At 34.4% G+C, this 17,667-nt stretch overlaps 1 protein-coding gene and 1 long non-coding RNA gene across 4 annotated transcripts; one reads left to right on the forward strand and one right to left on the reverse strand.

Annotated features, from left to right (window-relative positions):
* Positions 1-1,305: 1,305 nt before the first annotated feature.
* Positions 1,306-2,727, reverse strand: LOC135072257 (uncharacterized). Of its 3 annotated transcripts, none has more exons than XR_010257384.1 (4): positions 2,576-2,727; positions 1,989-2,281; positions 1,825-1,887; positions 1,306-1,616 (listed from the first exon to the last, which is right to left on the reverse strand). It is a non-coding gene; the product is annotated as an uncharacterized LOC135072257 (long non-coding RNA). The 3 variants fall into 3 exon arrangements; XR_010257383.1 differs by having other exon boundaries at positions 2,366-2,727; XR_010257382.1 differs by having other exon boundaries at positions 2,370-2,726.
* A 2,032-nt stretch (positions 2,728-4,759) lies between these two features.
* Positions 4,760-16,582, forward strand: LOC135071876 (TAR DNA-binding protein 43-like). Its single transcript, XM_063965725.1, has 2 exons — positions 4,760-8,785; positions 9,064-16,582. The coding sequence occupies exon 1, from the start codon at positions 4,921-4,923 to the stop codon at positions 6,151-6,153; it is 1,233 nt and encodes a 410-aa protein (XP_063821795.1). The 5' UTR covers positions 4,760-4,920; the 3' UTR covers positions 6,154-8,785; positions 9,064-16,582.
* Positions 16,583-17,667: the final 1,085 nt, after the last annotated feature.

Consider the following 17,667-nt stretch of genomic DNA (forward strand, 5'->3'; position numbering starts at 1 on the left):
CTTGTAACTTTATACCGTAATGTCATCAAAGAGAGAGTTTGGCATCTTTGGCATCCCCCCCTCCATGTCCTTGCCATGATCACAAATTATTGTGTTCCTACTAAATTTCTTTTAAATCGGTTCAACGATTCTTGAAATAACACCATTTTATAAAATAATTGGTCACATCATCATAACGTGATCAATTTTACGATTTGGCCACGATATAAATGCATATTAGTGTTAAATTTGACTTATTACTTATTAATCAATAAACTTAAATGAGAAAAATTCAATAAAAATAAAGAAAAGATACCAATTGAAATAATTATAAAATTATTTGTTTTCACCCGGTGTAAACACCCACGGGTGGAATGAAACGGGTTTTTATTGGGTTTTTACCCTCATGTGGGTTTTTACCCGGGTGGAAACCCATCTCTAGGTACCTAGTGCCTACACAAAAGAAAGATTTTATATCTATTCCTTCAAAAAATATTTCACTCACAAAGGACATCATCCATTTTGGTCCAAAATCAAAAGTGCCGGCCAAAAAATAAAAGTGCTGTATTCTGATAGAATACGTCCGCCTTAGCATTTATTACTATGGCACCAAAGCTGTAGCACCACTGTGCATCGTAGTATTTGAGTTCTAAAAATATATGAAAACGACTGACTTTGATCTCAAATACTACGACGCACAGTGGTGCTACAGCTTTGGTGTCATAGTAACAAATGCTAAGGCGGACGTATTCTGTCAGAATACAGCACTTTTTTTTTATTGGCCGACTTTTTTGATTTTGAACAAAAAATGTATGAATCGTCGATGAATTTTAGGTTTAGGTTTAGGTTTAAAGAACATTTATTTCTCATTAAAAACATTACAGTCACTTACATGAGAAATTAACAAATTTTATGTAGGTAGATAATTTACAAGTTGTCCAATAGCCAGAACAAGCAGATGTACTTCTGCGGGAACCGTCCTAACAAACCTGTACTTACTTGAACTTTGTTGTACATACGTTTACACTCAGTTTTCTAGGTTGACATTACTGTGAATAAAACTAAGTTGTACATTACTGTACATACATACAATGCGCGCGGCTGCCAGGCGGCGACTGGCACAGATTAGAGAGTATGTCTAAAGACAGATAGGAAACGGCCCTAGTATTGGTTAAACGATAAACAAACTGGTACCGAGCTAGATTGTCCAGTAGGTGGCGCTGAATACAATATGGCGTCTGCCGCCCACAGATTAAATATACCTGTCATACTTTTTTATGATCCGTTCCTTTTCATGTATTGCGGTTAAAAATAAAACTATTGAAGTATCAAATGAAACTTTATTGATGAAATATAACATGAAATATTTTGTTTACGAAAATCAATAAGCATTAAAACTATTGGATTTTAAAAGATTACAGTTACTGTTGTGATTACAGTAGGTACATTGTTTTAGTTTTTACATAATGTACTCACGGCTTGACATTTGTATGTAACTCATACAAAATAAGTTGCGTTATGACTTATAGTAAAATAGTTTTTAATGTTCTCCATAAATTCACATGTTCACTCTCACTTTGGTTCTGTCCAATCCAATAGCCACTGTAAGCAGGCCAGATCTACACGTTTCTCACCACCTGTAAAATATATGAAATATTTGTAAATTAAGAGCAAAAAGATGCGCATGTCACCGTAAGACTGTAATCTCCTACATCATCTACATTCTACACTAATATTATAAAGAGTACAGCAGATGAACAAGTGATCTGTCTTATCTACCATACCTATCTTACTGTCTGTTTTGTTTCTAGATTTGCACTACTTTGTTAAATAAAATTAATTTACCTTGTCAAATGTGTACTTGTCAATCAATTACATGTACATTCACAGAATCTGGATTCCACCAATCTGTAATTAAATAATTAACTTTTATTTGATCCTAGTCGAAAAGCGTCAGAGGATAGTGTTAGAATCATTTTGAGGGTGTTTTAAATTTTAAAGGTACTTACCAAATGTTCTTATCAACAGAAGTTAATATTCATCTAATACAAATCTTCCTAATTTAATGCATTTATGTCATGGCATAACTTGCAAATGAAATGAGTTCATCGTTTGTAATCAAGCATTCTTGGTCTGGTTTTATTGCTTATATAGGTTTCTTCTAAACTTATTTGAATAGGAAGTAAAGGTTGGTTCATCTGGATTTTAAGTAACAGTTGACAATAATGATCAGCACCGGTGATTCCATAGCAAGCACTTTTATTGTAATTGCAGCTTAACACCTTATAAGTTCGATATTAACCTGAAACAAATAGGTACTTAGATTCACTGTATAAAACACGTATCATCATTCACTGTGTCCTGCAAATCTATGCCTGCAATGTACCTACGTGTATTGTATTTTGGGTCCAAACTCCAAACTCCAAAGTATGTTGTTACTCCATGAAACGATCCATATTTAGTTTCCATTGATTTAAATGGAGTTATGAATGATATTGTAATGAAGATTTAATCCTTTGTGTGGTTCAATACTTGATAAAACATGATGTTGCTGCAAGCTGCAATAACCTTTCTATGAGTGGAGTGGATATCTTACTTGAGAGAAATTTCTTCTTAAAACAAACATCAATCCAACTGGCAATCCATGCACATGTAGTTCTAATTAATATTGATTGAGAAATTATTGATTTTAGATAAAATTTGTTTAAAGAAAAACACGTTTTTTCGATGAAAATTTTTGACGTTTTTTTTTTTTAATAATGTCACAGTTGTAGACTTGAGACGGAACTAAATTGATTAAAGTGAAAATTACGACTTTGAATTAATATACTTTTAAATAAACATTTCATTTATAGAATGCAAATAGATTCAATAAAATAATTTATAAATAAAAGTTGAAGTTGTAATTCGAAAATGTTTACTAACTTGATTCCAGACACGCAAAAGACCATTGCCATTGTCGCATAAAGGACAACTATAAAAAAAGTCACTTCCTCTCGGAACTGTCAAAAAAATTCACTCTCTATGGAGCTGTCAAACTCTATGGCGTTTCCACCCCGTGGCGACTGGCGCTCTGACTGCGCAGGAGCCGACGTCGACCGGCTAGCGTGATTTGGAAGGCCATTCCCGCAAAAGGACGTACATGAATTTTTCTAAATATAATTTATGTTAGTTTGTTTTACTTTTTAAAGAGCTTAATTTTTAAATATTTAAATAGATGTTTTATTAAGACACTAAAGGGGGGTAAAGAATGAAATTGCCATCTTTATTTTTGTTCAATATTCATTAGTTTTTTTCTTTTTTTTTTTTTTTCTAAGATATCTATATTTTAAATTTATTGAAAGTTAAACATAATCACAAAACATTATTTAAAGATAAAACTTTATAAAATTTGGTTTCTGTTTTCACAAAAAAAAAAAAAATTTTTTTCGTAATAAAGTTTGTAAGAAATGATTTTTTGTAATACTCACTCTCCAAAACGGCAATTTCATACTTCAACACCTGATATTATTATACCGGTCTTAGCGTGAGTGCATCCTCCAAAATATGGTCCCTGAGTCTATGTTTGAAAACGTTTAATGATTCTGATTTTTTTATAAGGTCGGGCAATTTATTAAATAATAGTGCTCCCTCAGAGGTCAAAACCTTCCGACCGTAATTTGTTCTTGAGCCCGGTATCAGGAAGAATTTTTTGGGTCTTCGTTGACTGTATTTTGGAGTTTCATGATTGATTTTTAGTTTTATTTTAGAATGTATTTTTTTATGTAGGATTTTGTAGATGAGTATGAGTGTTTGGAATCGATATAGTTGGCTTATGTTCATAAGTTTGGTTTCTTTGTAAATTTTGTCAGTATTTGTTCGATAATGAAAGTTATATAGACACTTAATTATTTTGTTCTGCAGGATTTCAAATACTCAGGATAGATAAGAATTTTAATAGATAAGAATTTTAGATCTCAAATACTCGACGCACAGTGGTGCTACAGCTTTGGTGCCATAGTAACAAATGCTAAGGCGGACGTATTCTGTCAGAATACAGCACTTTTTTTTTTATTGGCCTACACTTTTGATTTTGAACAAAAAATGTATGAATAGTCGATGACTTTTAGATCTCAAATACTCGACGCACAGTGGAGCTACGGCTTTGGTGCCATAGTAACAAATGCTAAGGCAGACGTATTCTGTCAGAATACAGCACTTTTTTTTGTTGGCCGGCACTTTTGATTTTGGACCAAAAATATATGAAACGTGGATGATGTCCTTTATTGTTCTTCCCCCTTAGATTAATTCCCCCGAAATACTCAATGATATGGATAAACGCGGAAAAACGTTTCATTTTTACACATTTTTATTTCATTTTATTTATTGACAAAGATCTACCAATTTGCTTATTTTATAGAAGAGAGAAATAAGCATTACCACTGCCACTAAATGTAAAAAATAATTTTCTGTTACTTACTTACTTTAGGACTGTGACCAATGTTAATAAATTTGAATTATGCTACCTAAATTTTTAAGTTCATCGCCTTTTAGGAGTAAACGAATATGAAACAAATAATCTTTTCTTAGAAAGATTACGTAATTCGGCATTTTTTAAGCTGCGTGGCGTTTTTTTTTTAACATAAATTAATTGGTAACCCTGATGATGTAAAATGTCAATTTTAGAAAGTTGTCTATTAATATAGTACGATCACATTTAATTGATACTTGGCGTCTAATAAAAATCTACAAAATCCCTGAAGAAAATGTATTAAGTCTAGTTGGTCATACTATGTTTTCAACCTGCAAAATTGCAATGGGTACATAACCCGTGGCTGACGTTTAATTTTATTTATTTATGATATGAAATAAAAATTGTACATTTGTATAGTGTTTTAAGAATAATATCCGTGTTTATTTTTATCGACTTTTAATAATTATATAGTTCATGAATAAGAAATAATGTCCTTCGAGTACTTGCCCGTGGCTGAAGACGAAAACGAAGAACCCATAGAATTGCCTATCGAAGAAGATGGAACATTAATGCTAACTACTGTGTCAGCACAGTTCCCTGGCTGCTGTGGTCTGAAGTATCGACACCCAGAAACGAAAAACATCAGAGGGATAAGGTTAAGAGATGGCAGATTGTATCCTCCCCCTGAAGGATGGGGCAACCAATTATACATTTGTAGCTTCCCTAAAGAAAATAAAAGAAAATCTGGTGAAAACTCCGAAACCTCTTTAAACAAGAATAAGAGGAATGATAATTTGTGTTCTGATTTGATTGTCCTTGGCCTACCTTGGAAAGCGACTGAGCAAACTGTACGTGAGTATTTTGAAAAATTTGGAGAAGTTTTAATGGCTCAACTGAAAAGAGATCCTAAAACTGGAATGTCTAAGGGTTTTGCTTTCATACGATTTGCCTCCTACACTTCCCAAATGAGAGTTTTAGCGCAGAGGCACATGATAGATGGTCGGTGGTGTGATGTTCGGATACCAAATTCTAAAGAAGGCTCAGTTGCATCAATGCCCTGTAAAGTGTTTGTGGGACGCTGTACAGAAGAACTGACTGCTAATGACTTGAGAGAATACTTTTCACAGTTTGGTGAAGTAACTGATGTATTTATTCCAAAGCCATTCAGAGCTTTTAGTTTTATAACATTTTTGGATCCAGAAGTAGCGCAAAGCTTGTGTGGGCAAGATCATATAATTAAAGGTGTATCTGTAAATGTTTCTAATGCATCACCCAAACAAAACAAGAGTGGTGCTAACCAAAGGAATTTACCAAGTAGAAATTATGAAGAGGGGCACCCGCACAGCGTGTCAAACAACAATTCTTGGAGCAGCCGTAATATGGATATGGTAAATATGCAAGCTCTTGGTATGTCAGGTCAACATGGACAGACAGCCGTGGCAGGTGGAGGTGGGCAGGCTCAAGGGGGCAGCATGCCGATAGGGATGGGTGGGTTGCCCGTGAACCAAGCTCTGGTTGCAGCAGCTCTAAACCAGGCAGGCTGGGGCCTCATTAACAACATACCGTCAGGTGGCTCCGAGCAAGGTGCCTTCGCTGGTCCCGCTTCATCTGCTCCTCCCGGTCCACCAAACTTCCTCTCCTGGATGCAACAAGGTACTTCAGCACAAGGACCTTCTAGTCAATGGGGACAAAGACACCAGTCCCAAGGCCACTCCGTTTGATCCAATATCTGATTCAACAAGCTCATGATAATCACTGTGATTGTAGCAACAATTAGATAAAATGTCATTTGTTTTTAAATACTTACTACAAATGGGTTGTTCTGTTGGTGAAGAGTGGTACCTTGCGTGCTACTGATGTTATTTATTTATTATGGATTTGCTTGTGTTTTGTTGATTTTCTTAAACCTATAAAATATAATACCTAAATAAGGTTGGTGTAGTAATACCCCACCCTTACTTTGAGTGGTAGATAAATTGTGTATGTTTATTAATTAATATTTAATATAAATGTTGGTGTGCTTTTATAATTTATCATATTCATTATTACTTGATGGCCTCTTTCACTTTGATTATAATTTTTTGCTTATCATGATCATTGCTGTTAGCCAGATTTATTTTTCTTCAAAATATGCAATGACTAATTCATAAAAGATAAATCATTGAATTTATTAGGTTTGTATGGAAACAAAAACTTCAAAAATGAAAAAATGCTTAGTTAAAAAAAATAGTTGCCACAATTCAAATACTTTTAATAAATAACTACCTACTTTTACTTGAAAGCAAGCAACAATGTGCTTGGAGTTGTACCATACAATACATAAAAAATTTGTTTGCTTGTTGAAAGATTTCAACTTCAAATAATGTAAAAAGGGGCTATTTCTAGGTGTATAATGTGCCTACCACACATAATAATTTATTTGTTTTTAATGAGTATCAGGTTTTTTTTCTCACAAATTGTGTAATTTAAATTATATTTTAATTTCACCAATTATATTCAATGAAGAATACAGGGTGGGCCAAAAACTTTTGCAAATAGCAACGCTTGATTTCTCGATAACGGTCCGAGGTTGGGAACTTGGGACGCGTGGCGTGGGTGATGTTAAACTGTGCATAATTTCATGAATTTTTAGTCACTATTATATGGAGCGTTTCACGGGACAACAGTGCTTTTTGTGTATTTTTTTTACCAATGTAATGATTCCTGTGGAACTGTTTAGAACTGGCAGAATACGCCGTGTGTTCAATTGTTAATTAATCAGAGCTTGGGTTGAGAAGTTCGAGCAAACGGGATCGATAACCAACATTAAAAAAACATTTTGGATACGGTATAATCTGTTTACTTAGGATGACAAAAAATTCATGAAATTGCAGTTTCCCTCCACCCACGCGTCCCTACCTCGAACCGTTTTCGAAAAATCAAGTGCATTGCTATTTGCAAAAAATTTTGGCCCACCCTGCACTTTCTTCTAACCTGCTAGTACTATTCACATTAATTGGATTGACAAGGTAGGGTCCTGTAATGGCTTAGAGTTAACAGAAAAAATAAGTAATGGCATTTTTATCAGTCGAAAGATTTATCATTAGTTTATTTTTTGCCCGATTGCGACGCGAATTATAAATTGGCATTAATTTTTATTATAGAGAGTGTCCCAAAATGGGTGACCCAAATTGCTATGGGATGGGATTACGTTTTATTTATTTTCTTAAGTTTAAGCTTATAATTAATCCGTTTTGAGTTTATTTGCACCCATTTTATGTTTATTTTCATACTAATAATAATTGAAAGTGATTGTTTTGTTTCACTGTAATAAAACTTTTAAAAATAATGACTAGACTGGGAGTTCAGAGCACTTTATTATTTTTTCTGTTCTATTATACAGTGTGAGTCACGTTAAAGTGTACATATGAAAATAGATGAAACTAGACCTATTTTTATCGACAATTTCGCGCCCGGAGAGGCTTAGTTCAAACGGTCATAGCAAATGTTGTGATAGGGATAGAGACATGCGATTTTTGGTTTTACAAAGATAATACGATAGAGAATAATACAAAGTAATAAAAACCACCTGTTATAGGGGCATTTTTTGGAGAAATTTATCAAATAACCAAAAAAACACGAATTTAAAAGCAGATTTTTTTCAAAAAGTATCATTTTTTATTATTTGTTGGCATTTTTTGTGTATTTTATGAATTTTTTTAGTATTGCCTATTATTTAGCATTATTACTGTTTTTATTTTATCAGGATATACCGCTTAGTTTAAAAGTTATTACGTTTTCTTTAAGTAATTGGAAGAAAAAAAATCTATAAAAAATTTAAAAAAATATCAAAAAAATTTTGACGTCTTTTTGTCGATAAAAATAGGTCTAGTTTCATCTATTTTCATATGTACACTTTAACGTGACTCACACTGTATTACGGGTAGAGATGTGCCGCTGAGAAAGTTCTCGTTCCCGGCAATATTCCCAGTGAGAATATTCTCGAGAACCGAGAACGCTCCCGGGAATATTCTCAGTGTTCTCGACAGAACACATTTAGTTTTATTTTTAATTTGTTGTTTATATGTGATATTATTTGTAATGTTTCGATGTTTTATTAACTGGGCGTTAAGACTAGTCGTTATAAACAAGGCATGAAACGAGTGAGTGAGATATTGCTGTCTTGCTCACTCTTTTCGTGGCGAACGCGTACCGTGGCTTTAGGACTCGGCTACGGTATTTGAACATCAGTGTGCCTCTGAGTTTTAAGGCCCTTGCCACCCTGGCGGATTGCAAGCGGATTCAAAGTGGATTTAAAGCGGAGTGGCGACGCGACGGAGAAACCGCGTGAAAATATCGTAAAGCTCTCCAAAGGCTCGGCCGTTTGGTGTAGTGGTTCGAAACGGACTACTATTCCGGAGGTAGCGGGTTCGATTCCCGCACAGTACAAACATTTGTGTGCATGAACATATTTGTTTGTATTGGACTGGGTGTTTTCTATGTATAATAAGTATGTATTTACAAAAAAAATATATTTAAGTATGTTTATATCCGTTGTCTAGTACCCATAGTACAAGCTTTGCTTAGTTTGGGACTAGAAGCGCAGTGTAAAATGTCTAAGGATATTTATATTATTTATAATTTATATAAAGGCTGCCCACCCGAGCTGGATTCGATGATTGACCTTTTTATCGAAGTTGGACCTACCTAACTGACTGTTTGTCCCAGGTATACATTATTGTTAACAACCTCGAGTGTAGAGTCTCAAACATTTAGAGGAGTGGGTGCAACACGGTCTTTAGACATGATTTTTAAATCTTGTCTATGTTCATTTTGAGACCCACTTGTTGAGAGACTATTGAGGCCATCGAGCATTGTGCCTAGATCTTCCACGATCTCAGCCATGACTACGATATCGTCTGCTGTCTGGGTGATGTACTCGCCGTTGATATTTATGCTGAATCTGCTCCAGCCCAGAAGCTTGAAAACATCTTCCAGGGCGGTGGTGATGACGTCTCCCTGTCTCACCCCTCGCTGCAACTGGATAGGTTTCGGGTCCTGATCTTAAAACGGACTGTCACTGTGGCGTGTTTGTACAAGCCTTTCAACACTTTAATGTATCAATAGTCAATTTGGCACAGTTGAAGAGACTGAAGCACTGCCCATGTTTCAAACGAATCGAAGGCTTTCTCATAGTTCACAAACGCAAAGTGGCTGATTATACTCCTTGATCTTCCGTATAATCTGCCGTTGCGTATATTATTATGGTATATGGTACTAAAGCCTTTTCGGAAACCGGCTTGTTCGGGGGGCTGAAAGTCGTCGAGCCTGCTAGCGTGACGTGAATCGAACAGCTTGTAGACATGGTTCAGAAGCGAAATGGGTCTATAATTCTTCAACAAGATTTTGTCACCTTTTTTGAAGAGGAGTATTACCATTCTTCTAAGGGCAGAAACTGCGTTAAGCGGGCCCCGACGCGGTTTCATACAAAGTGCTCCGTCGCGGGCACCCACGCGGGGGACTTTCGTATGAAACCGCGCCGGGGCCCGCTTAACGCAGTTTCGGGCTTAAGTGTCGGATCAATCTAGCTAGCACGTATTTTCTCTAAAAATGTGTCAAATGATCCGTCAGACAGGCTATCCACAACTTATCCAGAAGTGGCGAAACAGGCCCTTACTAAGCGATTGTGAAATATGCCCTTAATGTCAAATAAGAATAGTTTAAAAAACTAAAAACACGCTTTTAATTACTAACAGCACTAAAAAGCTAAAAATCATCAGGACCCTGGACATCATCTAGCATTAAAGTGCTCGAAAAGACAAATCCAACGAATCCAAACTCGATGAGTTTCCGCCGTTTCGTTTAGGAGTTCCTATGGCTACCTTCTGACTCCATCATTAGGACCCTGGACATTATCTAGCACTTAAAGATCTCGAAAAGACATCCAATGAACCCAAACTCGATATGATTCCGCCGTTTCGTTTAGGAGTTCTTTTGGCCACCTTCCAGTCCCATCATCAGACCAGCTGGTACCACAATATTGTATTGTCATTTCTAATCTACATATAATTGCCAAGTTTCATGATCATACAAGACTTAGAAGTGCGTGTAATTCAGATTCTAAGATTCCATTACATAGTTAGTTACGTACACGACGACCTAATAAGAGCGTGTTAAAAACGAAAAATGGACAGTTACATTATTTAATTACGTATAAAAAGAAATTTCTGCCATCTTACATATCATTAAAACGACATTTCACGACGAAAAAAATAAAATAAAATAAAGGTGCAGTTGCCAAGAATATTGCCGAGAAAGTTCCCGAGAATATTCTCGGGAACACTGAGAATATAGCCTTTCACTGCAAATAGAGTGTATTGTTTAATATACACTTATCTGTTGACTTCATTTAATACTATTTTACTTAAGAAAGTTTGTTTATTTCCATTTGATAAACATGATTCTCAACCTTTCTCACTTAGGAGAACGCTCCCGGGAACGCTCCCGAGAATATTCTCAGTTGAAAGAGCGTTCTCGGGAACGGCACATCAATAATTACGGGTAGATCAGAGGTCAAGCTGCCTCCCATGGCAATTTGATTCACCCATTCTGGGACACCCTGTATTTATAGAAAATGTGATTTTGTAATTTAAAAATGGGTACACTCGTCATTTGTTTTTGTATCGTATCGTACGTGATACACATCGCCTTGCATACACATCCATCGTTTCATCCCGAAAAATAGTGCTGATGCTTAATCTATTTGTAATTTTTTTCACCCTGTGTCTACAAATTAATGCATAACTTGTAAATTAGCTGATTGACTAAAAGATTCAAAATGCTTTCCTAAACGCCTTAACTTTTAAAGTACAATAAAAATATTTTATATCCCTCTGACAGGGCAAAAACGATTATTAAAAACTATTATACCTTTTTGTAGAAACAGAAAAATCTTTTGTTGACTTGACCTGACTTACTTTTTGGGTTAAAAGATTCAAAATCCCTTTTCTACTATTTATCGTATCAATATTGACTTAACTTTGTAATCTTTAGTTACCAATCCAATGTGTGTAGTGGTGAACGACCAACCGCGACAATACAAATAAAAAAAACATTAGGTGGACTTGGATTTGTGAATCATATTCTGACCAATCAAATCGGCAACCATACACAATCTGAATACACATATGTACTTATTTTATTCAATAAAACACAAATTTAAATTAGAAAATCAGGAATATGCCCCAAAAATCCATTTGAAACTTAATTAATAATACAGGGTGGCCCAGAAGAAAATTCACTTTTGAAAATTCAAGGAAACGAAAACTGTACATTTTTTGTAGAACTTTAACTATTGCAATTTAAAGGAAATTTAGTGCAATTTATTTTAAAATTTACTTTTAATTTTATAATTTTTATCGTACATGTGATTCCCTTGACGTTTACAACATTCGGTCAACATACATCAACATTTTGGAAAACTTTCGTTAGAGTTACCTCGAAATGGATTCAGGATGGATGAATGCTGCAGAGTTTTTGGATTATTAGAGTATACTCTGCTCATAAGGTAACCCCACAAAAAGAAGTCTGCTGGAATGAGATTAGCGCTTCTTAGAGGCAGTGAGATTTCACCCCTGCTTAATTGGTTTGTTGCATTGAAAGGATGATTAATTTTTGAGAGCGCTATGCTGGTAGGCTGAAAAGCTTTTTGATTTCAAAGCTGCAAGATTCGCATGGGGCTACGTGTCACACTTCAAATGAGAGCATTTAGATGGTAAGAGACATGTTCCCACAAAAAAATAATTTCAGGCAGGGGTGACATCTCCTGGCCACCAGGAAGCCCTGATCTCACTCCAGAAAATTCTTTTTTGTGGTGTTATATTAAGAATAGAATATACTTTTATAATCCAACAACCAGCAAGTGAAGCAACTGAAGCTGAGCATTCGGCAAAAAAAAATAGGTTTCGAGGTAATTCTAACGAACGCATTTCAAGATTTTGATGTATGTTGATCGAATGTTGTAAACGTCAAGGAAATCTCCTGGGCGATGTAATTTAAAAAAGGTAAATTCAAAAATAAATTGCTTTAAATTGCAATAGTTAAAGTTCTATAAAATGTACAGTTTTCGTTTCCTTGAATTTTCAAAAGTGAATTTTCTTCTGGGCCACCCTGTATTTCATACATGCCTACTTACTGGCTATTCTAAAAAGTGTTATTCTGTTGGGTTTTTTTTTCAATTAATATTATTTGATGACTATAATGAAAAATGTATAATAATGGTACGATTTTTTTGTTTTGCCATAACTATAATAGAATCAAACAATACTTCTAGAATTAGGGGAAACTGCTTTTGTACATTAATAGATAATATAATATGTTTTAACAACAGACTGTTGAAAGTTCATATGTACTTGTATAGTAAAAAAATAGAAATCTATTGAATTGTTATCATTGTTTATCAATAATGTTGATTATAATAAATTTATTGTGTGTTTCCTCATATGGATGTGGGTATGAAACTTGGGAGACAGATTGTCTATTTTTATCAAAGAATATTTTTGTGAATATGCAATGTGGTATTATTTATTGAATGGGTAGATAAATGTAAAATGTATGCAATGATACAATAGCCTGTGTATATTGTTAGAAAAGAAAAAGGTAAAAGAATGAGTTGTACAAATTTCAAGACTGTAAATATGGAAACAAAGAAGTCATACTTAGCTGTTATGCAATCAGTGGTATCCTAAAGGTGTCTATATATAGAATATATGTAGCGAGATTCTAGACGATAATACGCCTAGGTACCTACCTAGCTTACGTATTAAGACAAAATAATGTTGAACAGATTTATTGTAGGTACCTGATTGTCTGTCCAAGAATAATATAATAAAACCATGTTACTGAAATTCATTTTAAATTCTTTGAACACCGAATCACAGGGCAAATAATTAACCAGTCAAATATTACCAGTCATTTGCATCACTTGAATTTACTAGGTATGTACTTACCTACCATAATAGGTAGTATACCTATAAGTACGAGCATACCTATTACATTAGTCATCATTTGTAATATCAAAGTAAGCTTGTCTATAAGAATCATAATTATGTCCTAGATGCATTTGTAAAGTAAAAGGTACTTCGCACATTTTCTGATTATCGGAATGCCAGCATCTTGCTACGAAGGAAGGAAATGAAATGTAATTATGCTTGTATCCGAAATTATTAAAAATGTCTGAACAACCTTATACTTACATGCAAGACGGTAATCCTTTTTTTAGATTATGATAAAAGCATCCTTTCCACTGAAAAAAAGAAGAGTAGGTACAGAATTTCTGCAGGGTGACTTGTAAAGGCTAATAAATAATACACACAATTAAAAGTCTCAAGATTTCTCAATATAAAGTATATCATAATATCTCAAATGTTTGACTTTTACCTAGGCTTCGACATAACTAATGCTGCAAATGAACCGTATAGAAGGTTCACTCATTACAAGTCACCCTGTATATTCAGGTTAGACATAAATGATGGACTTGATTTTGTTTTTATTGTGTATCTTATTGTTTTGGCAAATTTTTGTTGTTTAACTTATTCACATAGCCATTTTATTGTTTGGTTCTAATTTATATGCATGTCGATTGTCGGTATTTAATAAGATTTTAAGTGTGTTTTACATAAGCGAAATAACGTTTCTATTTACAATTTTACATAGTTTTCGAGCCTGTAACTTACAAAAGTCAATTTCAGTGTAAAGTAGCTTAAGTTCTACCTATAATAAGTACTAATGTCTCAGCAGGACAGTCTTATTGTATTTAGAAGAAAGGGAGGTAGGCATTTTGGAAACCTCTTTAAAAGAGACATCCATTTACAAAATTTTATGTGCCTGGCGTTTAAATAATGAATTATTTATATACACAAAATATATTAATTAATGATTAATCGCTACGCGATAGTACTACTACGACACGAAAGCTAAAGATGTGTTGCCAACCTACCTTCTTAGTACTTATTACCTACACTTTTTCCTCACATTCGCTTGATTAGATGGATTTATATTTCCATAGTTAAAGTTTTCTGCCTACCTATACCTTGTTACCAGTTTAACTAAAGCGCTAGCCTCCATACATCTTGAATGCAAACCAAATCTTGATACATGAAGAACCTAAAGTGACTTAATTATTGTACGTTGGTCAATAATGTGACATTCATGTTTACTGTTATTTTTCAATAGAATCATGTTTGGGGATCTTTTATATTGTTTTATTTTCATAATACTTTCCTGTAAATACTTGTTTGGGTTTCGCGGTGTTATTAGTGTTCGTTCGGACTTCGTACTCTACAGGGTGTTAGGTAAATGGGTATATGAGCCGACACTAGCCCATGTTAACATGGGCATATAAATGGTATGGTGAAGTCAGAAATTTGATATCATCATTTTATTTTTTTTAATTTTCATACAAAATAAATTTTATAAAATCCGATTTGTATGAAAATTAAAATAAATAAAATGAAGATATCAATTTTCTGACTTCACCATACTATTTATATGCCCATACTAACATGGGCTAGTGTCGGCTCATATACCCATTTACCTAACACCCTGTATAGTCCTCATTCATGTAATTAATATTAGTTAGGTAGTAAGTGATAAAGATGTAAAGATGTAGGTTGCGCAAAACCGCACTGTTGCAACTGGATGTTTCAAATGAAGAAAATGTGTGTTAACCCTTTTCTTCTCATTTCCGATCCAGAATTTTGATTCTATTGAAAAAAGAAGATAAAATTATTCTTCTCGGTAATAAATCGGTGCAAAAGACAATAATTCTTAATCAGTACAAGTACTTATGTAAATCGGATAAACATGTTCTGTTTGAAAACCGCAAAGCCTAGCTTATCATCTAATTACTATGTAACAAATGAAACCAATATTAAGCTTTCAAATAAATATATTTTTAAAGCTCGTTAATATAATGATTATACTTTTCACCAATATAAAGGTACAAATTCATGTGCAACATAAGTCGCTAGATAGTCACCTCGTAGTCGAGAAGGATTAAGTCTTGAGGTGCTCCGCGTCATGGCTCTTGCATGGTTCACATTACGCCCGGTGGATAGCAAAAGTGACTGTGAAGGAGTTGATTGTAAATTAGTAATAGTCGTCTATTTATTGTCTGAGTGTGTTGTATTTATGTGGCGTAATATTGTAAATACCACTTAGAGTGAAATTATTGTGGTCATGTATGTACTATTTCACATAACTAACTTACTAAGTGCAGTAAACTACAAGGCACAGCGGGGATCATCCAACTCGGATAACTTTCGTCCATGCCATATTAATTTGTGAAATTTCCTCGCCACTAAATTCTTTATAATGTAATTTGTTATGTTAGCTAACACCATCATCACAGCATGGTTGCGTGAGATCCCAGGATACGCCGTGCTTAGTAGTCAGTTGTCAAAAGCAATAAAAGAAAAATTATACCAACCAAATTGAGAACCTCCTCCTTTTGTTGAAGTTGGTTAATAAATTATCTCAATCCGCCACGTGACGTCACAGTTTGTTATTATAGTCTGGTCGCCGAGCACGTAGAATTATGTCCAATGACCCCAAGCTACCCATCCTTAACTGCTGCCGCCGTTGCAGTCGCGACAGCAATATAATTACGCGCGAGCGATAAGGATAGGTAGCTTGGGGTCATTGGACAAAATTCTACGTGCTCGGCGACCAGACTTTATTAACAGGTACCACTTGCTACTACTGATTCCGCGCCAAAGGATTCTGCTTCCTGCACAACCATGCGGTGTTCTGGTGACAGACGTTAATGAAGCGTATCTTTTTATTTCGATTTATTACATGTTTAAAAGACAAGGTGCGCTCACTTGTTGTGACACTGAATGATTTATAGGCCATGACGCTGTAAAGCACGGTTTGAATTTTATGAGTGGAAAACGTTTAATTAAGCGTGTTATGTAATTACGATTTTATGCACTTGTAATATTAATGATTAATGCACATCCTCGTCATTTCTGCTCCGTGATATTAAAATTACTAAATACCAAGTGCTGGCAGATTTTGTTATTTATACATACCTAAACGATTGTACATTTTAATTTGAGTGTGGATAATGAATACTTATTGACATGAAATAAAATTTATTTAGCGTTGCAATTTTGTTTCATTTCATAATGCCATCCATTTTTAATTGAGGCTACTCTTGTTGCTGTGTGTACAAATGACAATATTTATAAAAACTAGAAGAATAGGAAAAATATCTGCTCGGTGTTTGTAACACACAGCAACATGAGATTGGCTTAAAATTGGTGATTTGAAAAAACATGAAAAAAAATAGTTTCCCTGAAATGGTGATACTTTTACTAAATCATCCATTAAGTTTGAGACGCCCTGTATAAGTACCTACATAATTACTTAGTAGAAAACAGTGTTTAATACTCGCTAGAAGAACGGTCATCTGTGACCCAGGCCCGACAGAATCGAGACATACCTCAGTTTTTTTGTCATGTCTTAATTAGTTAAATTATATATTTTTTATATTCGAAATCTATGTATAACACCAAAATATTACCCTTTGTTTTCGTTCAGGCGTTATACAAAAACTAATACGGAATGCCTATTTATCACCAAAATTGGTAAATGTATGTACCTAAATGTCTATTACAGCTGCTATGGAATGTATCTAGGTGACCTGGAGATACAGCCGGATTATACAGGGTGGAAACGAGAAGTTACAAAATCCAAAAATTCAATGTTACCAGCTTTCATAATCTGTAACCTATTATTGGTACCATTTGAAAGAGCTCGTGAAGCACTTTCAGAATCAGTAACTAGTTTTTCGATATCTTGTATAGTTTAGAAATAATCGAGTGAGACCACTTATCGTTCCATATTATGTATAACCACCCTGTATAATCCGGCTGTATCTCCAGGTCATCTAGACACATTCCATAGCAGCTGTAATAGACATTTAGGTACATACATTTACCAATTTTGGTGATAAATAGGCATTCTGTATTAGTTTTTGTATAACGCCTGAACGAAAACAAAGGTTAATATTTTGGTGTTATACCTACATAGATTTCGAATATAAAAAAAATATAATTTAACTAATTAAGACATGACAAAAAAACTGAGGTATAGCCTTACCAGGAACATAAAAACCCTCGCCATGTTGCGGAAAATTAATGGTACTAATTTCTTTTAATGGCAACAGTAACTGAAAACTTCATTGATATGTC

Source organism: Ostrinia nubilalis, chromosome 5, assembly GCF_963855985.1.
Source record: "Ostrinia nubilalis chromosome 5, ilOstNubi1.1, whole genome shotgun sequence".
Taxonomy (NCBI): domain Eukaryota; kingdom Metazoa; phylum Arthropoda; class Insecta; order Lepidoptera; family Crambidae; genus Ostrinia; species Ostrinia nubilalis.

Excerpts from the sequence above, each read along its gene's own strand:
- LOC135071876 (XM_063965725.1), top strand. The coding sequence starts at position 4,921 with ATGTCCTTCGAGTACTTGCCCGTGGCTGAAGACGAAAACGAAGAACCC.